The sequence below is a fragment of the Lissotriton helveticus genome, chromosome 5_1 (assembly GCF_964261635.1).
Source record: "Lissotriton helveticus chromosome 5_1, aLisHel1.1, whole genome shotgun sequence".
NCBI lineage: Eukaryota > Metazoa > Chordata > Amphibia > Caudata > Salamandridae > Lissotriton > Lissotriton helveticus.
Genome location: NC_136065.1, coordinates 1,090,988,960 through 1,091,012,491, shown reverse-complemented (window position 1 = coordinate 1,091,012,491; position 23,532 = coordinate 1,090,988,960). Strand labels below are relative to the sequence as shown.

The following is a 23,532-nucleotide window of genomic DNA, read 5'->3' as shown; positions in this document are numbered from 1 at the left end:
TCTCTGTACGTTAAGCTGCCTTTCCTAATAATCTTTACACTCATTATATAGTAGAAGGATTGAGTGCTGGACTATGTGAGCTCTGGCAAACGCTTGCAAGCTGTTTTTTCAAGAGCTGGGACTCCTCCTTACCAACATTTATTTTCCCTGGGAATTCAAGTAATATTTCGGATTATCAGTGTCGAATTGATTCCACTTTTGCACAAGGCAAGGGGTTTGCCTACCAGAATGGAAACTGAGCTCATTGCCAGCTTGGGCTATGAAGACAGGTACAATTTTCAAAGTATTATTTCATTAGAATTGTATTAACTAATTCATTATTTAGCTACATTTTAAAGCATGTTTCTATTACTGTTCACATTATACAATGCTAAAACATGGTATTTGCCATCAGGATTGCAGGTATATTCCTCTCCTCTAAGGAGATGACATTTAGGTGGGTATCCTTGATTAACTTTTTTGTTAGCACCTGCTCTGTGTGCCCTCCAAACTGTAATATTACTTTTCCAGGGCGTGGTGAGAGCTATATGTTTACTGCATATACTTATTAAACATTTCTTTGAAAAACTAAAACAATGAAAACTTTATTTACAATAATCCCATGTATTGTTTTTTCACTTCAGTTTAGGAAATCTAGCACGAGTGGCCAGGGAAAATCAAAATGAATCAGAACTTTGAATGCATATTAACTTTGTGCAGTTCTTCCTTTTTGAATTTCCAACCAGGCTAAATTCTTCACAAATACCCTTTACCTCGGGAATAGTCTAAAAAGAGGCAAAGGTATTTTACGATTGCCTTACTTTGAGTTTATATCTAAATTACTATTGTGAGCAAAGTTTATTGTTAAAGTTTAAATTACTATTTTGACATCTGTATGACCTTCCCATTCTGCTTCTAATTTCCGTATTTTTTTGAGACAGGTAAATCTGAAAATTAGTAATGCTGGGTTTGAAACTTTGTTGTATGGGACATAAATAAACTGTGTTATTTAAAGTATCCTAATTGTATTTCTTATGTAGTTATTCAATTCCTACAAAGCACAACAAACCGGATATAATTAAAGCTCATGCATGTCAGTTTTTAGTATGTCATATTCTAGATTTCTCCAGCGACTAAAGTAATTCGAAAGCATGGTGCATGAGTCTAATAAAGTAATCTATGTCATTATGAACTACATATTACATTTACACAATATGACAAAGGGTATGGATTAAATTATTAATGTTAATTATCAAAGAGGTTGCTAGAGGAATGGATTCAGTAGTGGATCTACCGTTTTAAACCGCTTGATGATAAGTATCCTTGACACAGATTGTCATTTCATATGCTTCTTCTGTTACAATAATGTTTAATCGCACGTTTATTTTTACCTTGAATTTGTTGGGGTAGTAGATAAGTGTATTTAAATTTTTTTTTTTTTAAAAGGTTAACAATTCTCTTGAACTTATTTCGATTCTACACAACACTATTTTGAGTCCTGCATGCTTAGCTGTTGTACTGCTCCTCTAGTATTTTGTAGTCTCAGGCATTCCTTCTGGCAATTCTGAGTTTCACATCCGTATTGGAACAGTCCCCACACTTTGTGTATGCCACTGAATAATATTTTAGAATTGTTTGCTAATAGAAAAACGTAGAAGCTTCATTTCCATTTGCCTTCATATAGGATGCTTGCTTATCCACTCTGCCTTCTGGCCCTCATGCCCAGTTTAAAGAACTTCAGGGCATTTTCTTAACACTGTGGTTTGTATCACTCCTTGATTTAAACATCTTCATTGAAAGTTAGGAAACCTGAAGAAAGATTTAGGATTGTGCCCATTAGGTGATGGCTAGTAAGAAGAATCGTAGAAAATTATGGATTTAGGAGGGAGTGGGGACAACCCATTTCTTTGTTGGGCCCAATAAACATTTCCTGGCTATTGTGAAGTGTAAATTTCTATTAAGGGCATGGAAGCGAGAATTATGCTTTCTGTCTTCACTCTATTTCCAAGAGCAGACAATGATAACAGCAATGACAAAAACATAACATTTCCCACAAACCTGGGGAAATTAGTCATGCACAAACAAAACAACCAATTAATTTGCATCAAGTCCTATGCAACCCTCTTATGACATTCCCCTCTGCGCCTGTATCACAGCACAAATATTCTTTTAGTAATTCACTAGAGCGTCCCATGTTTCTGCTGGGGATAATCCTTGACTCTCTGCCCGTAGTACAACTGAAACTTTAAATTTCGATAACAAGGATTTTTTTTACATTAGAATAATTGTTTTATTCTGTGTCAGGACTGTTGGCGAGGATAGTGCTGGATTAATCCCCGATTACCACCATCACAGCCACTTCACTACCTTTTTAAAATCAAGCTACTCGAAAGTTGATACGGATTACCAAGCTGCCGTATTCATAGTGTCTTTCAAGCGAACACCAACAGCAAAGGCCTTAAATGTATTGCTCCTTTGTCCCACAAATGGAACGCTACCTGCTTCCCGCATTTCCCGGCTCAACCATCATGCTGTTGTAGGGGGACAACCTGCTAACAAAGCCTCCTGGATAGAAATCAAAAGTTGTTGTGCCCCTGGAGGAAGAAACTCCTCTTATATGCCTTAATGCTCTATACCACACATATTTGCAGTGAGTCTCTGAACTGTGAGTGCAGTATCACACTGGTGTTGGACTTTGTTTCTCTAGTGATGGTAAATATAACCCTAATATAGAATAAGCACCGTACCTGAAATGTCCATTGCTCAAATGTCAAATACTCTCCTACATGACAGCAAGCATAATAGCTTAGCAAGTTTCTTTCTTTCCTACTCTGATATTCATTTTTCAGCCATGACAGGAAAAGGTTCAAACCTCTGTTGACGTTCCAAAATGTTGAGTATCTCGGAGGTACTAAGAGCCGAACACCACTTAATCTGTGAATCATGGGACGTTTCCCCACTGAGACACTGTGTGGCAGAATACGCCTAATGAAATGGCCGACCGGAAGGTGTTTACTGTTCTGTAAACCTGGCCCTCTGTTGCCACTTCCAACAAGAATGCAGTGCATGGAAAATAAATGACCCTACCAGAGCCAGCCCCCTTTCTACACACCAATCAGTTGTTCTTCTCTAAGCTGACTTGTACCTCTTTTGCTGTCCTCTCTGCTCAAGATCTTCTGATGACCTCAGACTGTCTTGAAAGATGTGGCACCATCCAGCATTCCCTGTAATCCTACAAGCCTTGAGATGGATGTACCCTTCTTCCACTGACTATTTGAAGGAGGCTTGTGGTTACGTCACCGGAGATTGGGATTTTTAAAAAGTTTTATGGTGAAGGGTGCCTAGAAAAAGACCGGCACTATGGAAAAACAACAGTACATAGTTGACCAGGACCTAGATGCAATTTCAAGCCAACTGCGATGGAGCGGAGATTGATACATTGTTTGAGTCAAAGGTTTAACCTTCAGACCAGCTCTTCTACTGTTGAGAAAGCTCTTCTGGTCAGTCCTGCTGCCCCTAGCTCCTAGCCAAGATGCTTTTTCCAGCAGGACCATCTTCAGATGGTGTCTTCTGAAGTGCAGGAATGTTCTGAGGAGGTAGTGATTGAAATGACAAATGTATCCTGTGTGAGAAACTCTACCACCCAATCTAACCATTTTCTTGCAACCCCCTTACCTCCGTTTGCAGGACATCCCCTTTGCTTCACTGTAAAATTACCCACAATCCCCTGTTTCAAGATGGCAGGACACAGCTGTCACCAGGCTTGCCTGTCTTTGGCTTCTTCACTACTCTCCTACCTGACCAGCTCAATACTGGTTTTCCCTCTCACTGTTCCTGTAGCTAAACTATCTTGGAGTGTTTGGGAGATGAATAGAAGAAGCCCTTCTTGGCATCTCTAAGTCAAAAGAGGTAGTGCTAAAGTTGCTGTTTATTCTGCCAATTGTTCATGTCGATTTCCAGAAAGCTAATCCCTGCGAAGTGATCAGAAGTTAACACATATTGAACTTTACTGGATCCAGATTCAAGCCACTGCTGAGATATTGCCCATCTTCAGCAACACTTCTCTCTCTCCTTGGTCCGTACAGGAGTTACAAGTGGTTGATATGCAAACTTAGCTAATCTTGCGCTAGTAAACCACTCTCTGCACCTGGCCTCCAGCTTAGTTTTTTGCTGTCTGATTCGATCACTGAATCCTGGGCTGCGTTGAATACTGCTCTCTAGTTCCACATCTCTACATGATCCAGCCACCATTGGATCTCATCCCAGCTCCAAATAAATCAAACCCTTTGTCAGATGTGATGCTTTCCGCCGCTGGAGCTCTTATAATGGAGGAGTCCAGAGAAGATTGCTTGGATAAAGGATGAGAGAAGTCCCTCCAGGGGTGCCAGATGGCATAAAGATAGCCTTGTCTTTGTTAGAATTTTCCAGAGATCCTGTCTGATATTTTCTATATTCTTATTAGAAGTTTAATGGTTGCTAGCACAAAGTGTATGATAAACCCCAGGAAGGTAACACTTAGTTGGGCAATAGCTCTGATTTGTCACCATTGATAATGAATCCCAGATCCTGCTGAAGCAATATCACCATCCGCCGCTAGAGGTTGAGACGTTCTGGGCTTTGGTCCTTGATCGTGATGCCACCCAGGCAACTTTACATCCTACACTGAAGGTTCTCCATGACTGTCCTGAACACCATTGTGAAGCACCAGGACACTGACGATAGGAAGAAGAGGAGGGCTTGGAATTTATACACCTCGTGGTTCTAAAGAAATTGCAGAAATGTGCGATGTGGAGGAACAATGGTAACCATTAGCTACTCATCCTTTAGATCTAGGCGTATCATTCAGTCCCTTGATCGAAGGACATTCCTGAACAGGTGTATCCCTTACATCTTTAACTGGTAGAAAACCAGCCACTTGTTAATGTCCATGAGTTTTATCCCTAGATGATGTCCCTTGTCCTTGTTCTTCACAAGAAAAATATTTCTCTTGAGCCCCTCAGATGAGCAGTCGGTGGACAGTCATCCCTTTTGTCTCTTAAACCATCACCTCTTAGTCTGTTAGCTCTGACTCCTTGTCAGAGAAAGTGATCGGCCTTGGGCTTCACCATTGTTTCTGCAAACAGTAACTTGTTTGGAGTATCCATGCATCATTTATCAGCTCCTTTCTTACCAGACTTACCAGCTTACCTGCCTGATGTATTATCGTTCACTCTGAAGGAACGTCTGGAGGCACAGCCTCTCCTCACTCCAAAGGAAGGTAAGAAGCCACTGAATTGGTTCTAATCCTGCCGCTGTCCTCTCTTCAAAGCCTGTGTTTTTTGTGGGCCTTGAGTTGGGAAGTGGCTGGGAGAGTGTTTCCTGACTCTTTTCCAGACCTTCCGAAACCCTAGCTGAAGATTTTCTTAATGGTCGATTGTGCTTTGTCTAGTGATGAGAACGTGGTGGTAAACTTTCCCAATTCCTTCAGGAACAGTTTAGCAGAGAGGCTCTCCTGAGCCATTGCTACCTCTAGGTTGTCTAGGCATGGACATATTGTCTGAGGATATTGGGGTGCCTGACTCCTTGGCCTTCTTTGCTATGTCAAGGATCTTCAGCGGTGGCTTGAATGCATCCAGTAGTTTGTCCTGGCAAGTGCCTGGACTGGTTCATGTCTTTTTTGGTTCCTTGACAAATTTTGCATTGCAAGTGCCCATCTGTCCATCGCTTTCAAGTGTAGCAACCACTTTGCCCTCTGATATGTTAGGGGCATTCTCCCCTAAAGCTTCCTTGTACCTCCTTGTCGAAAAAAAGTCCATAGCTAGCTCACCTCATAGTTAGCTTTTCCCACTAGGGACCATTCCATTGAGCGAGGGTGGTATATGTCCTTGGAGTCTAGCATGTCTGAAGGTGGCTTGTTTTCTAGCTGACCTTCCAGTTCGTTGGATTTGTGATGCGTATGGTTGAGCTCACTTGCCAGGGCCTTGCCACATCATAATCCATCATCTGAATCCCCTTGCAAATTTTTGCCATCCGTGTCACCATACATATTTTGAGTAGGGGCAATTGTCTAACGAGAGCTCCCCAGAGCCAAACCATTCCATCTGGGCTTTTTTACTATTGTATATTGTTGTAAACAACACTACAGAGGCTTTCCTCAGTCTGTGGAAGGGCTGGGCCTTGTTGTCTATTGAGTTTCGGAAATTCCAGGTAGTGCTCCATTGTCTACGGCTCGCTGCCAAAAGAAGCAGTTGCTTCCAATAAAGGCTTTAGGGCACTGAATATTGCCATTTCCCTTTCCTTTAGAGTTTTGACCGGAAATGGTTTAAACAAATAGAAATACATATTTGATAGGAAAATGATAGTAGTCCTAGTATCAACTCCTTGTGCCTAAATTTAGCATAGGTTGTTCCTGAATTACACTTTTTCCTTGACTAATTATTCCACCTCATGGATGTTCACCAGTAATGTGCTGGCCAACTGTGTGTTGTGCAAGATTGGGATTGTGGCCTGGATATGAAAATAAATAAAAAACTGAATTTTAAAAACACCATTATGGCCTCACCAAACAAAAAAAAAAAGAAGGAAAAGCAACCACCACCGGTAATTGCTTCTCGGTACTAGGAACCTGCTGTTTGATTACTGCTTCATTGCATGAACTAGAACAACTACTGTGTAGGCGGTATCTGAAGAGCTTGGCCGATACCATGAATCATCCCTATTACGTGACCTTAAATGCTGGTAAGGCAACTGTTGCTAATTGTTTCTCACAAATTACATATCCCAAAAATGTGGATGACATTCTGGGTGGCGTATGAAATGTTATTGTTTAGAGGAAGGAGTTGCCGAATGAGCAATTGATGCTTTTGGGTAATTTTGTGTAGTTTCACATAATGGTTAATTGGATTATCAGTACACCAACTTGTTGACGCTGAGATAATGTAATTGTACATGTTTCCCAAGTGTAGGATAATGTGCTCACGTTTCGGTAACTAAGGTTCAGGAATTCAAGGATTGTTTGCATCATAAAAACTTGTTTGCTTGAAAAATTGGGCATACAAAATTGCAAGATACTTTGCAGCATACGAATACATAGTAGTCTAACTTCACAATCCTTTCCATTCTCTGTAACTGTGTATTAAACTGATGCAGTGAATTTTGTCTGCCTTCGGTGGCAAACGTCCTTCATGTAGCCAACCGTTTAGGCTAGCAGGTTGCTTGTAAGCACATTGTAGCTGTTGCTTCTGCCTTTGTCTGCCTTTGTTTTCCTCTTCTTGCAAGGCTACAGTAAGGTAGCTTATTGTTCCCTTTTCCCAATTCTCCTCCCAATCAAGATTTTATTTGGAAATACATTTTTATTGCAGATTCGTATAGTGCACAATCTTTCTTTACAACATTCCTGCTTCCGACAGTAGCGATGTATAGGTCTTTAAACATAACATGACACAGCCAGTGAACCCATAGCCCGGAGGCTGGGTGGCGTTATCCGTAAAAGCAATAAAGGCATAATAATAACGGACATTTGCGACTGTTCAGCAGGAAGTTCGTGCATCTGCTTTTCTTTTCCCCCTCCACCCATTCCCCAACGTATACACTTGTCATAACCCCAAGAGGCAATAGCAATTGTCAGTATCATCTTAGTAGATCAGTTGCATCACTTTCCCAACAAGGCAGTATCTGGAACATGCATGTCATCAACAGGTAGTGACCCTGTATCCCTAGCCCCCATCCCGCCCTCGCCCGTCAAGGTATAACACTTCATTGTCACAGTCCAAATGTTCATCCATCACAGCTCTCCCTGTGTTGTCCCATCCCTCATCTTGGCCCCACTACGTCCCTGACTTCTACTAGTCAACTCATAATTGTCTTGATCCCAGGCCATGGTATTGTCTCCATTTACCCCACACTTTGCGGAATTTCCTCGGACAGCCTCTTGCTTTATATGTGACTCTTTCTGCCGCCATGTAGATGTCTAATCCCTTCCTCCATTCCCCTATCTGTGGCGTGTCAGCCGCTCCCCATTTCCTAGCTACGTCTCTCTTGGCCACCACCAAGGCCAACACAAAAAATATTAGCGGCGGGCCAGATCTATGTCATTGGTCATTCCCAACAGGATCAGCTTCGGTTCCATTGGAATGTCTATCCCTAGTACGTTGCTCAATTCAGTGGTGATCGCGCTCCAATAGGCCTGTATATGTGTGCAGGACCATAACGTGTGTAGGAAAGTCCCGTTCTCATGCCTGCATCGTAAGCAGCTGGGGTCTGACACCCTCCCCATTTTACATAACCTCACTCTGTCGTAATATACCCTGTGCAAGATCTTAAACTGGATTAGGCGTAAGCGTGATTTGATTGCTACCTCTCTAGGATGCATCAGTACCCCCCCCCCCCAATCTACCTCATCCATCTCACCCACTTCCTGTTCCCAGTTGTCTCGGAGGCCCGCCAGTGTGTTCAGTCTATTATTCATAATTGTTTTGTAGGTTAGGGAGACTGCTTTCCCTGGGATCTTTTCTTGCAACAAACGGCCCTCTAGTGGCGCGTATTCGGGGAGTGGCTCCCACAGTGCCCCTTCTGCCAAATAAGCATGTCTCAATTGTACGTATTTAAAGAATTGAGAGCGCTGTAGCCCAAAGTCGGTCTGCAGGGAAGCAAAGGGTCTCAGCGCTCCGTGTTGGATGACGTCCCCTAGCGTTGAGATGCCGATGTCGTCCCATCCCCAGAACCCTTTCAATTTGCGTAGCTCTTTGAGCCAGGGGCATTCCCATAATGGCGTCTGCTTCGTAGCTCTGTGCGCCCATCCGGTGACCTTCATGGCTCTAGGCCATGCCCCTAGTGTAATCCTCGTGGCCAGCAGGAGTCCAGCCTGTCCCTTCCCCTCATATAGGTAATACCGGCTCGAGTGTGTACCCATTTGATATCGTTCTAGAGCATATGTGGGGTGAGTGACGGGTGCGTGGAGCTAGTCATTAATGGGGGCTAGGTGCTCCGCTCAGTGATAGGTCTCTAGGTCAGGGAGAGAGATCCCCCCCATCATATTGATGCCTTTGTAACATTGTCAGTGCCACTCTGGGGTGTTTCCCTAGCCATAAGAATGACCGGAGGTCCGCATGTATGTCTCGGAACGTCTTGGACGGTATCTGGTAATATTCATTTTGAAAGGCATAGAGGAATTTTGGGAGAGATATCATTTTGAACAACGCTGCCCTACCAAGTATTGTCAAGGGGAGGGACTGCCACCTATCTGCGTCGGCTTTGAAGTCACGCACGATCCGAGCGATATTACGATTGTATGAGGTGTCTCTATCAGTAGTGATGAATACCCCCAGGTATTGGAAGCCTTCTTTGGTTGTCTGTAGAGTCTGTGGCAGGTGCGGCCACTCCTCACGCCCTCGGGGATCGTAGAGTATCGATTTGTGCCAGTTAATCTGGTATCCTGACCTCGCGCCATATTTTGCCAGTTCATCGAACAGTGCCGGTATCGTAGTGTCCGGCCGTGTGACATAGAGGAGGACGTCATCGGCGTAGAGGGATAGTTTTTCATCTCGCGTGTCTGTCTGGCTGATATAGAACCCCGTGATCCTCTCGTTTTGTCGGACCACGGAGGCCATCACCTCGATAGTCAGGGCGAATAGCAAGGGTGACAGGGGGCATCCCTGCCGGGTTCCCCGCTGTATGGAGAAAGTCCTCGACATCACCCCATTGACCCTCACCCGGGCCCCAGGGCTCGTATACAGCAGACCGACTTTCCTCCTGTATTTGGGCCCAAAACCCAGCCGTTCTAGCACTCCCTCGAGGAAGGGCCAATGGACAGCGTCAAACGCCTTTTCGGCGTCGAGGGACATGAACCAATGTGGTTCCGCTCTATCTTTTATCACATGTAGCCAGTTATGCGTCCTTCTTAAATTATATCTGGTGGCCCTTTCTGGAATAAACCCAGTCTGATCCATGTGTATCAAGCCTGGGATGATCCTTCTCATGCGTGAGGCCAGTATGGTTGCATATATCTTGGCCTCCACATTTAGGAGGGAAATGGGACGGTACGAGGAACAGTCTTCCGGGGGCTTCCCCGGGCTTTTGGATCGGGATAATCGTAGCTTGTCTGAGGTCCAGGGGAAACTGTCCCTCCTCTTCGGCATCTTGAAACATGCCAAGCAAATATCGTGGTAGGAGGTCAGCCATGCTCTTAAACAGTTCCGCGGGAAAACCATTAGGGCCCGCAGCCTTTCCTGTGCGCAGTTTGGCCAGTGCCTCTCGGACCTCTTCTTCCGTGACGTCGGACTCTAGATCCGCACAGTCCGTGTCCTCAAGCGCTGCGAGGGTGATAGGCGCCATATATTGCAGCGCCTCCGCTTTGGAACCCAGATCTCGGGCCTTGTATAAAGCTTCATAACAGTCGGCAAATGCTTCCGCTATCTTATCGTCAGTGTAAGCCCAAGAGTTCCGGCCCACCCTTATTTTCTCAACCCAACGTTTGTCTCTCTCCTTCCGACTGAGCCAGGCCAATAGTCTGCCAGATTTATCACCTACATCATATATGCGGTGCAAGGTTGCTAGTGCGTGCGTCCTGGCCTCTCCCGTCACTAGCTGCCTATATTGTGCCTGAGTATCTGCAAGGCGTCTTTGCGTCCCTATGTCTCTCGTGAGTAAATGCTCCCGCTCTAGCTGTAATATTTGTGTTTCTAGGGTCTGTATCTCAGTCTGGTTCTTCCTTCTAACCTCCGCTAGTCTACAATGGGCCCTATCACGAAGCACCACCTTGAGCGCCTCCCATAGGACTACTCGAGAGTCTACAGATCCTTTGTTCTCTCTCAAAAACACCTTCACATCAGCTCTGAGACCCTTCCTAATGTCCGGGGTTTGTAAATCCCAGGCCGAAAGTCGCAGGGTCCCGGGACCCCTCCCCTGTCGTCCACCTGTCTGAAGCACCAGGGGGGAGTGGTCAGACACCCCTCGAGCAAGGTATTCCGCCGAGTCCGATACTTGCAATACCTGTCTCGCCATGAAGATATAGTCCAGGCGAGAGTAGACTTTTTGTGCCCCGGAGAAGGAGAACGTCCGTGTGTCCGGGTGCAGCCAGCGCCACACATCCAGGAGGCCCAGTATCTCTATAGATTTGGCTAGAGGAGTCTTATTTTGAGATCTATCTCGCTCATCTGTCCGGTCCGCGGAGGAGTTCATTACATCATTAAAGTCCCCCCCGAGGATTTGGATCGTGTCCGACGTATTGAGAATTATGTCTGATAGCCCCTTCATAGTGTCTGTCTGTAATTTGGGTGGGGCATAGGCTGATATGAGTGTGTATTCCCGTCTTCTCCATGACCCCCGAACCCCTACATAGGTGCCCTGTCTATCAGACCAGACTTGTGTTACCCTCATTGGCGGATTTTTTTTAATGAGTATTGCAGTTCCTTTGGACCCCGAGGAAAACCCTGCGTGTGCCAAAACTTTGTATTGTCCTCTTGCCAAGAAGGCGCATCTGTTACCTTGTAGGTGTGTCTCCTGGAGAAGCACGACATCTGCCCCAGACCTCTTGATATAATTGTTCACCAAGCCTCGTTTAATCTTGCAGCCTAGGCCGTTAACGTTCCAGGTCATTATCTTAATGCCCTCCCCGTAGGCAGTTCCCCTCTCATAATCCCCTGCAGTCATACTGGTGGTGAGTGAATGTCGTGTCCTGTAGCACCCTTAGTGGTGTCCGTCGTGGGACAGAGGCCAACAGATGCCGTGAAGTGCCAGTTAGTGACAGATAGCCTCTGACGGTTTGTGACGGGACGTGTCGCCTGTTGTGTGTGTCTGTCCGAGATACAGTTGTGATGCTCAAATGGAGTGCCTCATTCCCCCTTCCCCCCAACTCCCCCCAACTCCCTCGCCCTCCCCCTTGCGCTATCCCCAACTTTCTGCTTCAACATAGCTGAATTCCACCACCAGCCCCCCACCCCACCTCCCTCCCCTTTCAGTCCCATCTCTCTGCAAGGCAGAACTGTCAGTAGGAGAAGGTCTATAGCCCTCCTAAAGGTCCCCCTCCCGTGCAACCTACTCTAACAGACTCAGTGCAAACATAGAGCTCCTTCCCCAGTGAATAGTCTCAAGAGTCAGAGGCAAGAAATGCGTACAAAAGAGTCTGCATCCAAACCAGATCAATACAATACATGTAATACATTCCCAGTGTAACAACTACGTGTGTCAAAGTTAGGAATGTGCGCATAAGAAAGTCTGTAACCAATGTAAAGAATAGGTGTAAGGAGGGTGCATCAACTTGCGTGTCTCCGCTGCGTCGAGCTGCAATCTCTGCTGCCCTGTAGTCCCCTGTGTTAGGACCGAGAGTCCTGTGTGTCCGGTCTGGGATCAGTCGTGTGTCCCGATGCATCTTGTTCCATCTCCCGGATCGCTTTCTCTAGTGGGTGGACGGAGCGTGCACCTCCCCCCTCTCCGTCCGATGAATGCACTTCAGAGTCTTCTCTTTCATCTCCTTCCGACCTGGCAGTGTTGTCCAGGCATCTGAACCTGGATCCCGTTGCGCCGCTCCTGCCGGGTGAGGCCGATTGCCCTCGTCGTCCGTCAGTCGGGCCCCCTCCCGGGTAGGGCGTCAGTGGTGTTCGCCTCTTATTTCTTTGGGTCTTCTGTCGGCGGGGTCTCTGCCTTTCCCACTGTGGGCCGCTCGTAGTCGGCCCGTCTGGCCCTCCTCTTCTGTTGTTGTTCTCCTGCCTATGGAATATGGGTCACTCTTCCAGCCACTGCCAGGCATCTTCCGGGTGATTAAAGAAGTGCGCTTTGTCCTTATAGATTACTTTTAATTTTGCCGGAAAGAGCAGCATATAGGTAATGGTCATGTCTCTTAGTTTTGCTTTGACCGCGTCAAAGGAGCGGCGTAGTTTCTGCACTTCTTGGCTGTAGTCTGGGAAAATCATAATGTTCGTGTTCTCAACGCGTATCTCTCCCAGCTTTCTAGATTCTCGTAATATCAGATCGCGGTCTGCGAAGTTGAGAAAGCGGGCGATGACGGGCCGGGGTCTCGCACCCTCCGGTGGTTTTGCCAGGAGGGCCCTATGCGCCCTTTCGATGATGAAGCACGTCGAGAACTGCGCCGCCGGGAAGGTTGTCGTGATCCATTAGCGGAGAAAGGCCGCCATGTCCGTCCCCTCAATTCCCTCTCTAAAACCAACAAAGCGTAGATTATTGCGTCGCGCCCTATTTTCTGCATCGTCCACCTTCCACAGTAGCTGGCGATGCGAGGCCTGGAGTTCCGCCATATCTCTCCTCAGGTGGTGATCGAGTCCTCCGCTTCTCCTATTCGCGTCTCTGCCGCAGTCACCCTGTCGTTCGACTTACGGAAACCCTGGCGCAGGAGCGTTACTTCAGACCCAACCTCACTGATTTTTACCTCCAGGGCTGCCCGCGATTCCTGAATATCCGTCCTTGACGCCTGGATGGCTGCCATCAACAAGTCCGTGTCCGAGCGCACGCCAGGTTCCGCAGGCGCGGTCTCAGTGGGTTGCCTAGGCGCTGCAAAGTTGTCCATTGGGCCCTGTTTGGGTGGTTTGGCACCCGTCTCTCTCTTCCCCATGGCTGACTACGGTTGATGGCGAGTTCCACATGGAGCTGACACCCCTCTCCACCTCCCAAGAATGTTCGCGGCCTCGGGTTCCAGTACCTCGTGCCTGCAGCCTCCTCTCGCTCCCCGGATCCTTTAGGGCCACGTGGCGTTTCAATTAGGGTGGAGTGCTTCTCAGCCGTCCCAGAGCCCCACTCTTCTCCACACGGACCGACCACTGCGTCTCAGCCTCCCCCCTCAGGTCCTGTGTCAGGCAACAACTCAAGCAGGACTGGCACTCGACAGCATAGGCCTCCGGCCTTCTCCTATCCAACTCTCCTTATAAGTCCTGAGGTATCAGGCAGGTGGTGTAAGTCGCGAGTCTGGTCCAGCGTCTAGCCCTCCCCTCCTGCCTTACCGGACTCAGCCTGCAGGTATGCACATGTCCTGGGCGAAGCTGTCGGTGTGCCCAGGCCCTCTAGTGGCGGTGCATCGTCGGTGGGGTCGATCCCACTCACCCCCGATCCGCAGTGGCAGGTCTCAGGACATGGCGAGGGCCGGGGGCGGGGCCACGGCACAGAGCACGATCTCGGGAGCAGTCCGCTCCCGCTCCACACAGGCCGATGTGGTCCAGGCGCTCCCAAGGCACGGGGCCACTCACCCCTCTCTCTGTGTCTCAAGCCAGCCCGGGGGACGCCGCGCCGGGCGCCGCCGGCGTGTTCCTTTCTTTCCGGCGGGCAGTCCTGCCGCCCGGTCCGCCTCCCCGATGCGAGCCGCTCCCGCCCGGACACCTCACCACTTCTCCAGGGATGCAGAGGCCTCAGTCGTCGCCCGAGACGGGGCCCCTCCCACTGCAGGAGCTCCTCGTTCGGGGGCCCGGGCCGCCCGTACACCTTACCGGGGTCCCCCGGCTCACCGCAGGCACTCGGCAGTTGCCCCTTCGCATGTCGGGAGTTTCCAGCGGCGCTCACGGCTCCTGGTCGTTCTCCGCAGTTTACGGCGCCGCCATCTTGTTGGTCGCGGTCAGGCCGGGTCAGTCTCCGCTCCGCTGTTTTGGGGGTGAAAACAGTGATAATTCTAGCAGATATTACGCCCAGGGAAGCCCGGCACCTGTAGCACCGCCGAGGAGTCGAAGCGGGGTCTCAGGGCATTAGTTGTAAGTCGGATTCAGCGCAGCCCGACCAGAGCTGCGGTAGAGCACGTCTTAGCCGGCCATGCTGCTGGCCACGCCCCCCCTCCCAATCAAGATTTTAGTTTGTCTCTTTTCTGTGCTTCCTGGTGGCTAGTTTGGTTATGTTATCTTATAATTTGGTCACGTCTCCTTGCAGAAAGAGCTTCCATTGTCAGAAATGGATTGCTCGGGAAGCCAGAACACTTACTGTTCTAGAGCTCTCCTCATTGTGAGGACCACCGACGAGACTGCAAGTTATTACACAAAAGCATCAAGACGTATATTTGTTGTTCCTTTCTTCCTGTCACCTTTTTTACTTTTCTAGTATTCCTGCTTCCTGTCTTTTCTGTACCTTGTAACCATTTAAAAAATAATGTATCATGGAGCCAATGGAGTTCCATCAGGATGGGGGTGATGTGATCATATTTCTTCAGACCCTAAATGAGACGTGCTGTAGTATGTAGTATGCCCTTAAGAGTGTGACTTCAGAGTCTGGAACCCCTTGGAGAAGTATGTTACCACCATCCAGATGTGAGAATGGCAGGGCTTGAACAGCAGTTATGAAGTCCCTTTCTGAGAAAAAAGCAGTTTCACTTTATTTAGAAGAGAGAATTTGTACTAGGCCGTCTTTAAAACATTTTTTACAGTGTTTTCCTGGAGAGTAATGTTGGTATCTATGCTGATTCCAAGTATCTTGGCATTCAGTAAAACATGGGCCTCAAATCTATCAGGGTTCATGTCATTGAGACAGGTTAGTACTATTTCTTGTTTGTTATGCTTGGCAAATAGCAGGAATTCTGTCTTCGTTGGGGGGAGCTTGTTATACTTGCTGCTCAGCCAGTGTGAGTGGAGTGTGGAATGTTGGATGAGTGATGATGCTGTGGAATGTTGGCTGAGTGAGGTTGGAAGTTGGTGTAAGGGCTGAGCAGCAGGAAGGCTGCTCCTGGTGGGGCTCTCTGTACTTCTACTCCTGAACTTACCATCATAATAAATACTATCTAAAGATACCCTGAAGTTGGATCTTTGTTTTCTTTACAACATTTTGGTGACGAGGATGGGATTTTAAAAGAACCTGCGTATGAGAACTGGATGGTGGAACAAATGGAAGCGTAACTTTCTGTAATTTGAAGCCTCAAGCAACTTTTTGATGAAGGACCACCTATTGAAACTAAGCGCAGTGTGTGTGTGTGTAACAGCAATCTGGCAGCCCTGAGCTCCACCAGTGCCCACACGACTGGTCGGCCCCAACCCGGCGTGCCAGATCCTGCTGTGTGTCATCTGAGACTTGTTGGAGTGGTCCTGCGGTGAATTAAACTGGTGTGGCGATGTCTTGTCTCAAATACAACCTTTGCTTCTGTCTGCTGTAAACCCGGTGTGGGAGGACTTGTCTGCACATACCCAGCCAGCTGTTTGTGTGTTTTTGAGTAGTTTACCCTTACAAGTGATAGCGAGTTTTCAGCACTGTTTGTGGATTTGGCTTACTGGATTGTGCCCAGTGCAATTGCTGTGTCCGCGGCACAGAAGAAACTGAACCTCATCCCTGACGAACTGAGTGAACCTGGTACGCAGTTCATGTTGGGAGCGGCTATATTTAAGGTGTCAGGCGACACACGTGTGCTCTTGGACCCGCTGTGAGACCGGAAATGGTGTTGTGTGTGGTGCTATGTAGGAAACTGATCACTTCACAAGTGACCCTTGTGGCAAGTTAAAAAAAAGAAAAAACTTTCACGTTTTTGGAGGCTCACCTGTTTCCAACTGTTCGGCTCGTGCGCCGTGTCTCCAGCGCGAGCCTCGACATCAGGAGTTCGTGGCGAGGTGAGGAGCCCTTACCCTGTACTGCATGTGCGTGCCTTGAGCCACCCAGGACGCTCCTGGTGTATGTGCAGCTAGTGTGACACCATTTCTGTCTTTCCATCCTACTTGTATTTGCGTTCCTTCCACTTTTGTGTGGTTGCGGCATGGTCTTACGTTAGTGTGCTTGTTTTGTTGTGGGGGGATTTCTACTGCACAGTTGAGGTTCGGCTCCCCTGTGTGTTCATGTCAATTTCAGCCTAACCAGATGGTATGTTTGTAACATAAGAGGTTTGGTTGGTTATGTGTGGTGTAGCAGAATGCGGGATTGTTTCGTTTTGTGTGGAATGGTAGAAGATGTTTGTTTGTTTTGTATGGAAAGCGAGAGGATGTGGGTAAATGCAGTATTTTTTGCTTTTTTAAAGACTGTTTTTATCTTGCCTAGTTTGTTGTTTTCATTAATGTGAGTACATGGGTGGGCATTGTCATTTTCCATAATTTTTATCTTCTGTGACTACTTTGCATTTTGATGTTTACTTGCATGCCCATTGTACAGTGCTTTATTTGCTTTTGATCTTAACTTGTATGCCCTTAGTCATCTTCAGGTCTTTGCAATGGTTCCTCATGTTACTTCCATGCATGTATAATTTACCAATGAATACTTTTACTTGGACCACTGCATTGTGTTCTTGTTCACCGTAAAGAAGCGAGATGTGTTCTACTTGCTGCTCAGCCAGTGTGAGTGGGGTGTGGAATGTTGGATGATTGAGGTTGGCAGTTGGTGTAAGGGCTGAGCAGCAGGAAGGCTACTCCTAGTGGGGCTCTCTGTACTTCCACTCCTGAACTTACCATCATAATAAGTACTACCTAAAAATACCCTGAAGTTAGATCCTCGTTTTGTTTACAACAGAGCTCAAGGTAGGCCCTGGGCATCCATGTCTGGATGATGTACAGGCAGTGTTTGAAGCATTGAATGTCTGAATCACAGGAGACGTTCAGGTAGAGTTGTGTATCATTGGCATATTCCTGAATCTTGATGTTGTTACCTCTGAGTAGAGCACCAAGCGGCTCCATGTAGAGATTGAGAGGGGACAGTATTGAACCCTGGCGGAATTCACATGTGATAGGGGTCTTTTAAAACCTGAAAGCGCCTATGTGAACAAACGGGTGTTAGTTGGAAAGGTAAGAAGAGAACCACTGAAAGGCATTGCTGGTGAGACTCCAACGTGTATATGAAGGTGGGATGTTCAACTATGTTGTAGGCAGCTGAGAGGTCCAACATTATCAGAAGGTAAGGGTGATCGTCACCTGTCGCTAGGAGGGCAACTTCTATGATGTGCAATTTAGACGTCTTCATGCTGCTGCGTGATCTGAAGCCAGACTGGTAGATGTGTAGGAGATGATCAACATTGTGATCTTGAAGTTGAACATAGACTTCTTTTCAGTGACCTTATTACAGAATGGGAGGTGCGCAATGGATCGGTAGTTGGTGATGTAATTTGGGTCTAGTGTAGGTTTCTTTATAAGTGGACGGATATGGCCTGTTTTGGAAACTTCTAAGAAGATGCTTTGAGTGACGGTGTTATTGATAATGGTGAGCTGGGGTTAGGGAGTGTCTCCAGGGGAGAGCTATAATGAAGGGAGTTTGTAATACATCATCTTAATAAGAAGGGGCTTTGACAGAGTTGAATATGTTAGCGATATCTGCAAGAGATAGAACTTTGTAGGGTGTCCAATGCAGGATTCTACAGGAATGGTGGGTGTAAGATGAAGCAGTGAAGCAGTCTTTTGTCTATTTGCTGTTGGATTGCCTTTATCTTTTTCTCGGAAGAAGAGGTTAATGGACATGCACTTTTCTGTGAAGTGAGGAAAAGGTGGGTGTAGGACAGGGTTGATGCAGTGCTAGGTTATCTTGAAATATGTTTTGCTTCTGTTGGTGGCTTCATTTATGATGTTGGTATAATACTTTGCTTTGCTGATGTGATAAGCTGCCTACGTATTGCGTGGAGGGACTTTAGTATCATGAGGAGTACTGTTTTTCTTCAAAATTTTTCATCCTGTGAGGATGATTTATTAGTAGTGAGGTCTAAGAATGCCCAGGTGACGAAGACTTTGTATTGTATGTTTTAAGTGGGGTCTGAATGTCTACATAGATTTCTAAAAATGTGTATAATAGTTTAGAAGGGTGTTGGTGTTCAGATGTTGAGTTGAAAGGGTGAAAGATTATTTGGAGAATTAGGTTGTCAATAGAGAAGTCTTGCAAAGATATGAAGGTTTGGTGTTGTCCTTTAATTTAGCAGTAATTCACAAAGCTTTTTGGGTATGACATCAAATCCTTTGCACAAGCATACAGTATAAAAAGTATCCACGAGACCTGGTCCAAAGGAGAGGGTCATTTACGTTGGTTCACATCATGAGAAAAATATGCAATATTCACATAAATGCCAAATGTCGAGTGCTCCAACTGCCTTAATCGCAGTTTGTTTAGATTATACAGAAAATCCAATAAATATTGAAACTGACTACATTCAAGCTCTAGATAGTCGAGTACTATCCCATTTAAAGTCCACATTTCTGAAGTAGATTAATCATCAGCAAATCAAATCTCTGAACGCTAGTCTTCTACTTACCAGTGACTTTAATGATGTACCTGAACCTCCCGTAACAATATTCAAATCAACCAAGGAATGTAATGGTGACTTTAATGATGTATTCACAATAACACACCTTGGTCACCCCATGTGTTTTCCATCTGCTGCAATTAATCTTCTTTAGCTGGGCTGTTAAACTGCACCACATGTTTAATTCACCGGGGAAATGGAAAGAAACAACAGCATTAAACTGAGTTAGCTGAATACAATGGACAGTGGAGGGCTGTGCCAAAGGGAAATCCAATTAAGGCTCCATACTGATTACTAAATTACCTTAATCCTCTTCTTCAGAGCGAGAATTTCGGCTACTCTCAAATAAATTGTTCACTGGATATTTGGGCTTGGGCTTTTCCTATCATGGTTGACTATCAACCATCAAGACAGCGGACCTTGCAACTATGTCTGTCAGAACCAACAAACAATATCTGTCTTGTACACTAATGATCTGATGGTCTTAAAATGGAGTATCAACTAACAGTGTAGAACACTCACTAGATGTAATGCTCAGGAGTACCTGAGAACTGTTCTAACTATAAAAAGAGGATTGTATGAGAAAGAAAATGTTGGGAAGCTAAAGCACAGTTTGAGATTAGATGGCTGGAAGACATAATTAGGTAGTTCAAGATACATGAGGCAAATACGTTTTGGTCTTTAATTATAACTTTGCAAACGCAATAATCTAAACTTGAGTCCATTGTATTTTTTGTTCATAACTGGGTCATGTTAATATCTGAGCTGTACCAAGACAATAATAGTAATCAATGGGAAATTGTTGAAACAATCACATTGGGCACCGAATTGTTTTTTTAATGGAAATTTGAAAACAGGTCATCCCTTTGGATCCAGGTCCAGGCAACATTTTAAAATCAGATTTGGTATTTTGGTCTTGCCCATTAACGCTACCTTTTTCAACCTGCCTGTACTTTCAAATAATCCCAGACTCCTGGACAGGATCTAGCCATCATTCGATTTTTAGCAAAAGGGGTAGGGCAAAAACGTAAAAATTACTGCACAGTAGCCATCCTTGATGCAGAAGCAAACCGCTACATTTTTGCTTAATGAACTGTATTGTTGAGTTGAGGGGCCAACATACTGCCTACATTTCATTCAGATTTCAGGAAAGGATGTGAGACTTGATAACATAATGACACTAAATATGGTTGCACAAAAGGCAAATAACATTAGAGATTCCCTTTATGCTTATCTTGACTACAGTCGGCCTTTGATAGTGGAAACAGAGGTTTACTGTGTGAGAAATTGATTAACTGGGGTATCCACGTTACTTATTAAGGTCTGTTCAGTAGCTACATTGGAGTATATGGGCGAGGATTAAAATAGGTGATGGGTTTAGGGTCTCCAAAATATCTAGCACCAGTTCTGGACAAAAGTGTGGGTGTGTCTCAATCACCCTTACATTCAATTAAATTACCTCTGGTTTAGGCGTTCACTTCCACCCAAGTTGAGCCTTCCGCTTATACCTCCATCATAGTATGTTGATGATACTGTCATTTAGATGCAATAACAATTGGCTACAGTGATTGCTGGATGCTTTAAACAAATATAATCAAAAGAGCAACCTGAACATCATAATTATTCTACAGTAAATAAGCATTCCTGCTCCTGGAAAATGGAATCAAAAACCATAGATCAGGCTGATTTCTGTAAGTCAGTGGGTGTGTGGTAAGAATGATGGGCAGTTCTTAAAATCCTGCTAAATGCCCGGGAACTCAAAGCCACCTACCTACAATATGAATTAAGGAGGCTGTAACAAAACCTGCAAAGACCAGCAGCCTCTTTAGTTGTAACCATGTTCTTTCCTGAATGTATCCTTGTGTTGAATCATGATGCAATCACCTTTGAGAATAAATTGAACGATTGCTTTGAGAAAGTAATGGGCAGAGCTGCTAACTATTATTTTTCTCCTATGTCCACCTGTCATGCACAACTATGTCTAGAGTTTGGTTTAGTGAACATGGCCCACCATAAAGAGATACAATTTGCTAAGTACTGCCAACGGCTCAAGGGGTGCCAGTGAAGGTTCACTAAAGTCTATTATCTCAGTCCAGACTGTTTATTGATTTTATTATTATACATTTTCATAAGCAAGACATGCCATATATGTTAGTGTGGTTTCTAATACAGGATATCAACTGCCTTATTAATTTTTGCACTTGTCATAGATGTTGTGAACATTGCATATTTCAGCACATCACAGGATTGACAGACCCCACAGATCATAGTATGCTTTGTAACAATACCAATTAGTTCACCAAAACGAAACACCTCACACACAAGCACAATTATACCATGGATTGGCACAATGTGCAGGTCACTGTCAACGGGGGCATCACACTACTAATGCCCCCTCTGGGTTTACGTTAGGTCCTGGTGTCGGGTTTGGACGTTCAAGCATCTCCAGGAGCTCCCTCCAGGTATCTACGATACGGTATTTCCTGCATCCCCTGTTGTCTTCCATTTTCAGCGCCACAGGTTCGCTCCGCTCATATTAGGCCACATCTCTGCTCTATTGTGTAGTGAATGGGTTCCTGTCAGTTTTTCAGTTCATAGCAACGCACCATTGATGGCTAGAAAATTCAGATGGAATAATAATACAATTTAAAATGTTTGGAGGTTGGTCAACAAACCTTGTTATTGTAATTTTTAAAAAAGACTTGGCAAACCAGCCAAGTTAATATTTTTCGGAGATAACATTTAACAAATGCTGAAGTATAAACTAATAACGTTTCTTGGAGCATCCTGCTAAACTCTCGAGCCGCAACACTATCTAAAGACTTGCCTCAAGACAAATCTGTGGCCAGGATGGGGCACTGAAGCGAGATTCTCTTGCAGGTGTTCCAGACTCCAGATTTAAAAGCAAATGCATCTAAATTGCATCCTATGCAACTAAATTGAATGTGCCCCAGCCGAAGCAAAGGACGGCAAATCCTTCTAGGGGCGATAATTTGACGCATAAACGTCCAGAAAACAATGCAGGATAGGGAGAATATTGAATGTTTTTAAATTATTATTTAAACACAATGCATATTTTAGGAATTTGCCTTGGACATTAATTTGCCGTTAAGCACCACACTGTCAGTTGCTGAAATAGATATATAATTTCTTATGGATTATTTTTTAAGATGAAGTATCTTTTAATTTGCCTCCTCCTTCTCCTTACTGACCTTTCTTCTGAAAACGGAAGAAAAACCTTGTAGCTCCATGAAATGTTGATGAATGATGCAGAGTCTTAAAGGTTTTCTTGATTTGCCAAAGGCAAATGAAATGTTCCTTTGTTGTACATAAGATGTAGCCCTTTATGTTTTTTTTATTATAATGTTCTTCAGGCTGATTATATGTTCTTTCCTTCTGTAGGGTATTCGTCAACAGAAGTTTAGCCATGGAAAAAATCAAATGTTTTGGTTTTGATATGGATTACACACTTGCTGGTGAGTCTTTAAGTTGCTCAAAATGCCCTTGCTAAATGTGCTAAGCATTCTACTTTTTCTCTTGAGACTAAAATTGTTTACCCACTCCTACTCCACCATTGGATGCTGTGTCGCTCATTATGTTAAGTATTTCTAAAGTTCTTGCTCATTAATTCAACTAGTTTATCTTGAATTCATTCTTGCTTCTGTGTATCTTCCATGATTCCATAGATTTAACCGGTGAGATGTCCTCTTGTATATTTAAATATGCTGTCTACACCAGCAAATGCAGTGTATTTCTATTGTTTCCAATTCTTCAAAGACCCACAGTCCTCCTACCCAACGCCAATGCTTTCTTATGGTTTGCCAATTGTTTCTTTGTTGCTCTAATAAGTCCTCTGGTTATGCTTTGTACGTCATCCACATTGATTTCACCATAACATTTTAAATAAAAAAATAATAAAATTTACTTTTTTTCTTTGAGTGGAAAGGATAATTTTGGCTATATACTTTCCAGTAACTTACTTTAACCCGAGGTCCAATCACTAATACACCTTTTCACATTTTTCTTTAAGAGAAGGGATTTCAGTCACTGTAGTTTTGAACTGACTGCTTTCAATGACATTTCTTTTACCAATGTTGTTTCTTTGCCTCATACAGAATTCGTTTTGGCATTTTGTGTTCTAACTAGTTCCGCCTAGCATTTTTGTCAGTGAGATTGATACTGTGATATCTAAAAAGTCCAGCATTGTATCTTTTATTCCAAACCAATCCTACTTTCAGTCTGACTGGCAAAGGGAAGTGGGACATAAGTAGCCAAATTTGTAGTCTCAGCCCTTTTTTAGGTTTGTCAAATTTGTGAACTTGACAAAGATGGCAAAATGTTTTTTTTAAAATGTGGCTAAAAATACCAAACGGAAGTATGTTTTTTCTGGAGAGAAACTCGGAAAAATCCACTTTTAGTTAGAGAGATCTCCCCAAAACATTTTTTTAAGGCCCTACCAC

General features: G+C 45.0%; 1 protein-coding gene across 10 annotated transcripts in view; it reads left to right on the top strand.

Moving 5' to 3' along the window:
* NT5C2 (5'-nucleotidase, cytosolic II) overlaps positions 1-23,532 on the top strand; it is a 509,579-nt gene that overhangs the window by 225,734 nt on the left and 260,313 nt on the right. For 9 of the 10 annotated variants that reach the window (XM_078643682.1, XM_078643688.1, XM_078643683.1 and 6 more), the window contains exon 3: positions 22,475-22,548. In XM_078643682.1, coding sequence (XP_078499808.1) covers positions 22,475-22,548 — 74 coding nt within the window. Of the gene's footprint in view, positions 1-117; positions 270-22,474; positions 22,549-23,532 lie in introns of those variants that run through there. The other variant, XM_078643685.1, reaches the window with a different exon arrangement.